This window comes from Ruditapes philippinarum, unplaced genomic scaffold (assembly GCF_026571515.1).
Source record: "Ruditapes philippinarum isolate M1 unplaced genomic scaffold, ASM2657151v2 ctg2051_1_1_1_1, whole genome shotgun sequence".
Lineage (NCBI taxonomy): Eukaryota > Metazoa > Mollusca > Bivalvia > Venerida > Veneridae > Ruditapes > Ruditapes philippinarum.
Genome location: NW_026860069.1, coordinates 60,727 through 71,441, shown reverse-complemented (window position 1 = coordinate 71,441; position 10,715 = coordinate 60,727). Strand labels below are relative to the sequence as shown.

Below are 10,715 nucleotides of genomic sequence, written 5' to 3'. Positions count from 1 at the left end.
TCGTCTGAATATTTAACATCAGTTGAAAGGCAATGAGACCAGGGAGACCACAGAGACAGGCTATGACATTTAAACCTTTCAATAATTAGTTTAATGTGAATATTTCAATCATTTAACTATAGAATCAAATTTATTTAGAAAAAGTCTTATAATGAAAAATAGTGTGTGTGATTTGAAAATAAACCTGGCTTTTATTGCTCCGATAAAAAGAAACGATGTTCTTGAAGAATATATGTTCTTTGGCTTGTTTACCTCGGTCAGTTATTTAAAATATTAAATGAAACTAGTGAACATTATTATTTTGTTCATTTTCTCATTGCTTATCATTGGAAAACTACTTATTAAAAAAGTGCTAATGCACTTAAACGATTAAAAATCTTCAAAAGTTTTCAAATTGTTAGTTTTGATAGGGAAAACCAGGAAAACAAAGAACATCACTCGACTAATAAAAAGCGTAAAATAATGCCAACACCTTATAAAAATGAAGCGAGTGTCCTTCTGGATTAAACTGATACGGTTTTAATGCAGTTGTTTACTAAAACATGCAGTAAGTATTATTATATTAATTAGTGTATTTAATGCTTCATACATCATTACATAATGGAATAAATAAGGAAAAGTCCTAAACGGCCACATTGAAAATGTCGCAGGCTCGAACCCACAAATTCATCCGATTTGTTGTATCAAACGGCTAAGAGATGAAAATAGCAAATCTAAGCTAAATCAGTAATAAATAGATTTTTTTCCCGTTGTTGTTTATTGCGTATGTGGGTTAATGTTTTTTGTTGATTGCTCCATTTTTAATACAGATATTCAAAGCCTCAAACGATAAAGCGATTTACGATTTATTCTTACTTTTTACTTTCAAACGAAAACAACTGTGCTGATAGTTTTTAAAGAAACACACAAGTTACATCTCTCTTTCCAGATCGTTATGTGTGCAAGCATTAATCATAACACACTATTTTCATTCTAGTTTTTTGTTCGGTTCGCACAAATCACCATTAATATTCTAATTTATCCAGATGAAACTTAAATAATTGGACATTCGAACGAATACTTTATTCAAAACTGTCATCATTTATTAAATGAAATATGGGTATATTCATATTTCCACATTCTTCGTAAACAAATTGACATGATGTTTGAAATTCAATACAGATTCAGACTTATTATTTTGCTTTTATAAGTTTTGAAGCCGGAATGCAAAATCTTCAAGTCATTAAATATATTAATGTGAAAATGTCATAATTTTGTTATATATGATAAACAGCTTATGCCATGCAACGCCGTATATACTGTTTATTATATTTGATCTTAATCAAAGAGAGTGGTAGTTGTTTATTTCGAATTAATAGAAGATACACCTGTTATTATGAAATAAAACTTAAACGATTAAAAATAGTTCCTTTATTAGTTTTTCTTCATTCGTTTTTGTCTCATATTACATTGATAGTAATATTTATATAGCGTCTGTTTACATTTATTGATGAAGGATTACGCCCGATGCCCCTTTGTAAATGCTTTTTTTATTAAAAGATTGTACCTGTGACAATGACACTTTTGCATTTTTATAATATTGTGTGAATGAAATTGCTACATTAGAAATATATTTTATTCAAATAGACTTAGCTTATACACGTGTTAGAGCGCAGTAACGAACTTGTTGTTTGAAATTCGCCGGTGTTTTGCATTGACGGTAGTTTGCATCTCCTAAACCGTCAGTAAACAGCCTCAATCAAATTGAGACTGCAAAAATTATATAGTTTGCCTTTTTGGACGTTCTTTAAGAATTCTTATTTTTCGTATTTGCTGAATGCGTAACACACGTAAAAATGTACGTTTCGTATCGTATTTTGTGCTTACAAACGGTAAACAAAATAACTTAAACAACAGCTGTAAAACATCCTTTAAACGGATTTATTGAAACCTGTAAACTTTAATATAACATAGTCGGTGTTTTATTAAATATCTTAAACATTGTAACATTTTAACCATATTTTGTATAAACCATGTTCACTGAAAACATTTTGATTTTAATAACAATGTAATTTTAATAGAACTGTAACAAATTTCCGATAACATTTTCTAACTAAAGCTACATTTTAAAATAACAAAAAACAATGTGAGCCAAAATATTGAAATTACATTAACTGATATAATGTTAAGCTGTAAATATAACTTTCAAAAGTATACTGTTATAAATTTCTCAGCAGCATATTTAAATCAAGTAGATATAAGGAATGTATTACGAGATTAAAGCAAAACAATTTTACAACTCATACATAAATAAGAGCGTTCGTGGTTTATTTGAGCGCTAACAGTCTTGTGTCGATTTCGAAAATTATTGATAGAAAATCCAGAAATGAAGTTTAGTTTGTATATTTAATAAAACAATTTCTTATATACGGGTGCGTGAATTTGTCTACTGAACACAGTTATACCGTTCCATTAATCGGCATACAAAAATAAAGTTTATAAATGATCTTCAATACACACGATTTATACAAAACCGTCCTATTTGCGAAAATTTAGTACGATATGCCAAAACATTTATGAATCTATGACTTAATCTTTTAGTAAATTTGGTTTTCAATTTTAATATATCACTATTTCATCAAAGTTACTAGTGTTTTGACGTTATTATACATCAGAAAGCGTTTCTTCCGCGTTGAGTTTGGACGGAAGTGACATCAGAGTTCTGATATAGCTCGTCAGTTCGTCTATGTCTAAGGCCCCGTCGCCTGAAAATAACAAAATCTTATTTTTATATATGCAATAAAGAACAAATAAAGAATATTTAACTCAAATTTGAGAAATAAAAGAGCATCAACATAGGCAACAAAACAGTAAGGAACGGAATCTATAAAAAACGCCGAAAATGGCAAAATGAAAAACATAGACGGTTGTTCATGGACGGTAGTAGTAAGTGTTCACGCCCACAAAGTCTTAGTTGCCGTCCACAAAACATCAAACAATCGAAAAAAAAATACATTCTTTAGAAATATATAATATTTTGATCTATAAATTGTCGTTTTTTTATTAAGAAATTAAGAAATGTCCTTTTAAAGTTAAAGATAGAATTTAAAAAAATACATAGAAAGAAGAAGGCAACATTAACCTTTATATGAAATGCAAAGTTTTAACAAATCAATTTAATAAAATTGAAGTTAACTTTTTGATTAAATGATTTTGTCTAGGATTCTCAAAAGCAGACAATAGGAAAAGTCCACAGTTACAATTGCTACGAATCATAGTTACAACAAAGGCATCACTCGTTTTACTGTACCACATCCTAATCTTTTCGAAATAGAAATGTTGTCACAACAGCTGTTTGATCTCGAAAAAAGTGTTCAAAATCTTAGAAGCAAAACATTGCAATACGATGACAACGTAAAATGAAATCTGGCTATAAATTGAGTTAAAACATTAAAATAATTTAAGTGAATTTCAGTGGCGACATGGCCGAGTGGTTAACGCGTCGGACTAGTTATCTAATGATCGCTAGCCGCATGGGTTCAAACCCCGTCAGGGGCAAGTCGTTGTTTCCTTGAGCAAAAAACTTTACACTCATTGCTCAGTACTGGTTGGTTCCAGGAACGGATTCGAAAGTGTGTCTATAAGCTTATAGCTTCCTACACAATCGAACTAAAATAAATTCTGTATAAACCAAGTGAATTTCAACGCCGATATAAGTACGAATATTTTCTAAAACATAAATGTTGACAGGGTTAATAAAATATGAGAATCATTTCCTCTACCTTAAGAAAATGCTCTTTTTTTCGTTTGTTATTGTTGTTGTTTTAGGATAGGCGGTGGCACATCAAAGCAGTATAGGCCATATGGCGACTTTCAAGCTTAGCTTTTCAAACTTGGTAAAACTAATATTTATTTTTCAACGTTAAAGTGGTCATTATGTTTGAAAATTAACTCCTAAGAAAACATTATATATTATTAAAGTTTGCACACCCGTTGAAAAGATTTTTATAGTATTGATAGCATAAAACAATTTGATTTCACTAATTAAAACACGTCACAATTTTACAAAAAAGATATTTGAAAAGAATATTTTATCTATCATAATACTTAGACAAAAGTATTTGAAAACATACCATTATTGTCAAAAAAGTGGAGCAATTTACGTGCCAATGTTTCTGCATTGAAACCATCACCGGACCGTTTACCCCATGTTGTCAGCCCTGTCCATCTTCTTTTTCCCCATGTATTAAGTGCTAGCCAGGCCTGTGGGTTTCTTGGTCGCTTTCCCCATGACGCAAACTTTGCCCAATTTCTTTTATCAATTAAGTTTGACTCGTCATTGCTTCTCTTGCCCCAAACTGCTAGTCTATTCCATTTTCTTTTATCGGGAGTATCTAATTCTTCATCAGTGTCTACACCATTATCACGTTTTCCCCAAGACGTGAATTTTGCCCATTTTCTCTTCTCAGCTTCTAAATCATCATTTATTTCGGACCTTTTTCCCCAAGAAGTAAATTTTGCCCATTTTCGTTTTTTAAGTTCCGCCAAAATGGGCTCATAGTTTCTCTTGCCCCATGACGTGAACTTCGACCATTTTCTTTTGTCAGCATCGCCAATAAGCTGTTCGTCATCTCTCTTCCCCCATGATGCGAATTTTTGCCACTTTCGTTTTTCTATGTTGTTAAGTTGATCGATTTCACTGTCTCGCTTTCCCCAAGAAGTAAACCCTGACCAACCTCTTTTAGCATCCTCGTCTAGGCTGTTGGCAATAGTTCTCTTCCCCCACGTATTTAAAGCTTGCCATCTCCGTTTATCTGTACTATGTTTTGGCCATTCCGAGTCATCAATTTTCAATGGTTCTGTCATAACCTCTAGGTCTCTTTTATTATCAATATCCTGATCTATCCATCCTGTACTGGAATCAAGCGGTATTTCACGTTTACCCCATGATGCAAATTTTGACCATTTGCGTTTCTCGGGATCAAGTTGAGCAGATGATAAACTGTTTTCTCGAGCATTTTCAGAAAATGCATCGTAATCCCTTTTACCCCACACTGCAAAATTGCCATCCCATCCGCGCTTTCCCTCAGCTGTTAACTTTGTCGTACCTTCACTATTAAGTCTTTCTCCCGTTAAATCCTGTTCTGCAGCATCGCCTGCGAATAAGGTATTTTCCCCATCAATAAAAGTTGATTTGCATTGACCAAAATTATCCGATAAAATAGAAACAAGTATTGAAATTGTTAATGTCCATAGGCACTTTGTGTTGATTCGCATCTTTCAGTGGTTACCTTTTCTGTAATAGACAAGAGAAATGATAACAAATATCAGTTTATATCGCTCAACAGAATTATTGGACAGTTAGGAACAGCAAATGTGCGAGCGTGTGGCTTTCAACGCGTCTAACCAATCAAAACCACAGCTATTTGATAATTTAACTGTGGTAAATTACAAAAATATAGAAATATTTCAAGAAAAATAACGTAACACTAATAGTTTAGAAACATGTTTATATAACCACACATAATTATTAAAATTTACGAGTGACAAAAAATGTTTTAAAGACCTGTTGACAATCTATTTATGTAAAGTTCATTCAAAATTTACCATAACAATTTAATTTTTTATAAGAGATGATAAACATATATTATAATTAAGATTTAATTGCAAAAAGAACGTTTGTAACGTTGAAAAAAAAACAACAACAAACAATGCACTCCCCAACAGATGCATATAATCTGTCGGTTTTTTGTTCATTTTTAATCAATACATTTTAGGTAATTCATTCTTTCGTTTGTTATAAAGGTCAATCTGAAGACACAAAACTAGATATATGAAATTATGTAATTTTTCAAATTTATTTCACACAAACTCTTTGTCGGTATAAATACAAACTCTTGAAAACAAAATAAATTTATATAAATAACATAGTATATTAAAATAATCTTTGTTTATATCATGCCCGTTTAAGTAGTTACAACTGATATAAAAACATTGTTTATCAAACAAAACTGTCGATATTACCAAGAAACACCAGAACAATGTGTATATATTATCAAAATGTACTACATTTTTATTGCTTAGAAATTATTGCTCAACGATATCTGACACTGATAAAGAAAAGGAGAAAAAGCAAATCCCTAATGAAAGTTCAAAACGGCAAAATTGGTTACACTGGGCCTGTTCATACGGTCCTGGAAAGTACAAGTACTGGCTAAGTTTTAAGCAGAATTCAACATATAGCATATAATAGTGAAGTTTTGAATTTAGAAAAGATCAGCAGCTGTGTTCATACAGTGGTTATAATGGAACCTTCAGTGTAACACGTATGATCATTCCATGATAAGCAGCGCATGTTCCCAAAAATAAAATGCATGTGCCTTTCACGAGAATAAAAGAGGGTTCAGTGGTTATAAAGCCAGTTTATCACAGAAAAGCAGAAAAAGACATTTATCTTTTAAAAAAAGCAAACGACATACCACAGGGATGACTATACAAAATTCATTAGGAATACTTTAACCACCCAACTAGAAAAAGCCGAATAAAAACAAATGAAGGTTTCATATCAATTTTAAAATTTTAGTAAGCTCTCACTATCAGATCAAGTTAATTGCAGTCATTAGTTTTTTAACATTTTTACACTGTTATTACGAAATTCTATTCAATATTTCCTATACCAAACCCTAAGGACTTTAATGACCTATCTCAGTTTGTTTTTGATCAGCCCCACATGCTACTCTGCAGCAAATTGATTGTCTGATTAATTAACAAACTACCTGTTTAATTACATTCGCGGTCTGGCAATAATACTTCAGAGGAGAGCAAACCCTGCAATGAATGTGTAGCGCTAAAAGCTTCTATAAAACACAAAATGTACCTTTAGTGTTTTGTTTTCAAGTTACATGTGGCAACAAGATGCTATTAACGATTACCAACATGCACATTACGTACAAACCTCATCTCACATAAGGCAGGACTTTCCTGCTGGGAATATCGGGCCAATAAAAACCAAAAAGTATGATATAACAGGATAAGGAAATTAAATAAACATACGTTGTGATGAAAATGGCTATAAATAGATAAACCTTTGAATGTAGTAGACTATCTCTTAACATTTAACATTCTTTGTCTTATAGTTCATTTGTCATTAAAGGCCCATTATGCGCCAGAAATGCTTTTATTTTTATCTCTCAAAAGCTTTTTCTTATTTTTGGTGTACTTTTATTGTTTTTTTTAAAAGTTACTTATTAGCAAATTACCATAACCATCTTTTTGTAATGTTGCTTTTTCATTTAGTACAGATTATGTGTTCTGTTATATTGTATGGAGTTTAAATGCTACTATCTTTACATCTTTTCTACTTGTATGAGAAATGTCGTCTCATTTATGGCTACTTTCATCAGGCAACAAGCATCTTTCATGCTCTAAACCATTATTCAAAGGTTATTAAATTCATGTTTGCCCTTTCTGAAGATATAAAATATCATTCTTTTCTGATGCATAACGTGCCTTTAAATGATATTAAAAGAAGAAAATAGTTTTTGATTAATCCTTCCATCTAAATCTAGCATTTAATACAATATCTCCGTATCTAATAATCATCGAAAACCTTGTTTAAAATGTTGAAAATTATATAAAATATTCTACATTATAACCTGAGAATATCTAAAGACAATAAAATAACAAAAACAACTGTAAGCGCCTATATGTGATTAAACATAACGTCATAAAAACCTTTAAAAAAAACTTATGAGCAAAACAATTTTATTATATTTGAAAACATGTCATTAAATTGCTATTTCAAAAACGAAACAAAAACGTCTTAAATGTTCTATATCAGACAAATTTATTAATGGCAAACATTCAGAGATTCAATTTACGTAAATAGTAAACCAATAGGAACGCACGTCTTTTTCATGTTTGGAGCGCGGGAATGCATCATGACGTCATGAACACTAGGTCATTTCCTTTGCAATACATCGCAATGTGTTACTGATAATGACCTACTTAAAACACAGAAACAAATATCCGGATCATAATCGAAACATGCAAAAAAGAAATTTTATTTAAAGTTTTAAAGGAAGTCGATGTCATGCAACTTTCAAATTAAACGGAGCAATTAATGAATGCACTATGTTTAACAAATGACTACTCGAAACTGCCAATTGAGTTCAACAGCACCCTCCAGATTTCAATAAAACACATGGAAAAGAGGCCGTATCTGTTCAAATAAAGGAAAAGCGTTGTAAAAAATAAAACACTGTAAGCAGTTGTGAACAAAGACTGACTAAATTATTAAACTTGATACCAGTTCTATATTTCAAGTCTTTTTATGTTTATGTTAACAGTTTTAGATTCATCACTTTTTATTACATACTTAGTATCATAATTTCAATAAAGGTAATCACCTGAGAGTTTTTGACATGATGGAACTGAAAATATATTTTCGAGATTTATGTACCATTTGATGTAGGTCCAGACAATAATGTTTTAGAAAATGTTTAGATCATATCCTCAATTTATTTTTTCCAATAGAATGTCTTATATATTGAAATTGACTTTTGACTTGGAATTTAGTGCGTTGGCTTTCTTTAATTTCACATTTTGCCAAGTTTTTGATATTTGGTCACGACAAATGGTAATTAATTTTAACTTTGAATTCTCTTTTAACCGGCAATATTTGTCAAACAGTTTCAAACTTGATAGTGCAATTAATTTGTCACATGTTTAAATTAAAATGTAATAATAGTTCTAGTTTTTAGTTTTATTTAGGCGAACCGAGAACACGCGTTATTTTATTCGGATATGTCTTAACAATTTTCGACACTGATTTCCGTTGTCGATCTGACCCAAAAATATCGTGAAAACTTATCACTCCTTTTGCGCTGCACTTGTCCAATTGTTTTGTTTGTTGTAGATGTTTCTAAATGGAAAAATATATATTGGTTCTTCTTTTGAATATTCCGAACTTTCTGTCATGTTTGCTTTTCCTGCTTCGCCTATTTTTTACCACAATCTCTTAAGAGTCAGACACAACAGTTACAACATCGTTCAACATATATTACTCAATTTAATTTATTTTAATTCATATTGGAACATCTTTTGGCAAGGACCGTTGTGCAGAAAATAGAACAATGAAGATAAATTGTATTTCTCATTCCACGTCGATTGTGTTATTGATTTTTATTTATATGTTTTGTTAAGTGTTTAGTAAGGGTATGTGCAAACTTTCTTAGTTTGATCAAATGGTGACTAATAGTTATCCTAATGAGCTACGACTTAATAAAACGAATTCTTGAAATTTAAGTTTATCATTTTTGGATCTCAATATCAAAATCAATTCTATTCACACGAAAATCTATGATAAAAAAAATGACTTTGATTTTGGTATAGTAAATTATCCAAGTAAGATGGAGACGTACCGCATGGAACATCTTTCGGGGTTTATGTTTTTCAAAATTGCCGTTCCCGTTCCCCGTTCTCTAAGTCCCCTTCCCCTGTGCCCTTGTTCTTTGTGGGCCTATTAATCAATCAATTGTATGTGATTTCCTTATCGGTAAATATAATGTCCAATCATGTATAATTTAATGATTATCCTGTCTGTGCTCCGCCTTGTGCCCTGTCCTGGTTTTGTTTGGGGTCTCCCTGGGCCCCTGGCCACTGTTTTTTGTTGCTGGGTCGGGTGGGGGCTGCGTTCATTGAAAGCCACCTTTCCTTTATGATCTTGTTTATCATATTTTATGATCATTCATTATATGAAGAATTGGTGCCAAGTTTCATTTAAGCATTCATTTAATGTCAATATGAATATAAATTAACCAGGCTTATGTATTCCCATTGGATAAGCATCGAATGTGAACGACCACTGAAGTAGGTGGAAGTAATAAAATTGAATTATTAATAAGATACAGTGGAAATTAATTGTCTGTAGTTATTCTGAGGTGTACAAACAATGCAACGCAATTTCTAGAAATATAAAGAAACAACAAAACTAGGTCAATTATTTGATAGATCATGAGAAAGAAAGGATATTATTGTTAGGGTGCAAAAGTACTGGTTCATGACACTAAAATTATTTTTAATCGTCAAGCTCGTTTTGCGACTTAAGGTCGTCTTAAAGTCGTACTGTTGTGTTAGTTAAGTTGAGGATGCTATCATATTCAATATGAATGATGACTTCTTCCCAAAGAGAATTTTTTGCAAGTAATTCCTAAAGCTGTTCGGTGTATGCTTTTAGACCGGTAACATTATCTCAATTTGTCTGTGATTATTTCAGTAGGAAGGAAAACATGTTATTTTACAGTAAGAATATAAGCACTTATTAAGAATGCGTTTCAACTTTAAGCGCAATTATTGATAGATAAGCATTTCTAATTATAGTATGTCATTCCTTTCATGAATTATTACTTTATTACCTCATTCGACTCTTTTTCAACAAACACTTACTGTTTTATATTTTTAAAGTGATGAATGCAGGCTCAAAATATTGAGAGCATTTAAACCTAAGTATATACTAATTCGTGCCATGTTTTTTTACTTGTTGATTTGTAACTTTATTGATTAGTTACTTTGTTACTTTGTTAATTTATTCTTTTGTAATATTTTTAACCTTTATTCGATTCACTTTGTTCTTTTTATTCTTCCTGTTATTTAGAATAAACATGTTTTCTATAGTATGTTTGTTCAATAATAATATTCAATCAGTGCACCATTCTAAGAAAAGAAAAATACTAAAT

General features: G+C 31.2%; 1 protein-coding gene across 2 annotated transcripts in view; it reads right to left on the bottom strand.

Moving 5' to 3' along the window:
* Nucleotides 1–1,897: 1,897 nt before the first annotated feature.
* LOC132758763 (uncharacterized) overlaps nt 1,898–10,715 on the bottom strand; it is a 30,937-nt gene continuing 22,119 nt past the window's right edge. For both annotated transcript variants that reach the window (XM_060750458.1, XM_060750459.1), the window contains 2 exons: nt 4,113–5,275; nt 1,898–2,744 (listed from right to left, as the gene is read on the bottom strand). In XM_060750458.1, coding sequence (XP_060606441.1) covers nt 2,644–2,744; nt 4,113–5,256 — 1,245 coding nt within the window. In that variant the 5' untranslated portion in view covers nt 5,257–5,275 and the 3' untranslated portion in view covers nt 1,898–2,643. The remainder of the gene's footprint in view (nt 2,745–4,112; nt 5,276–10,715) is intronic.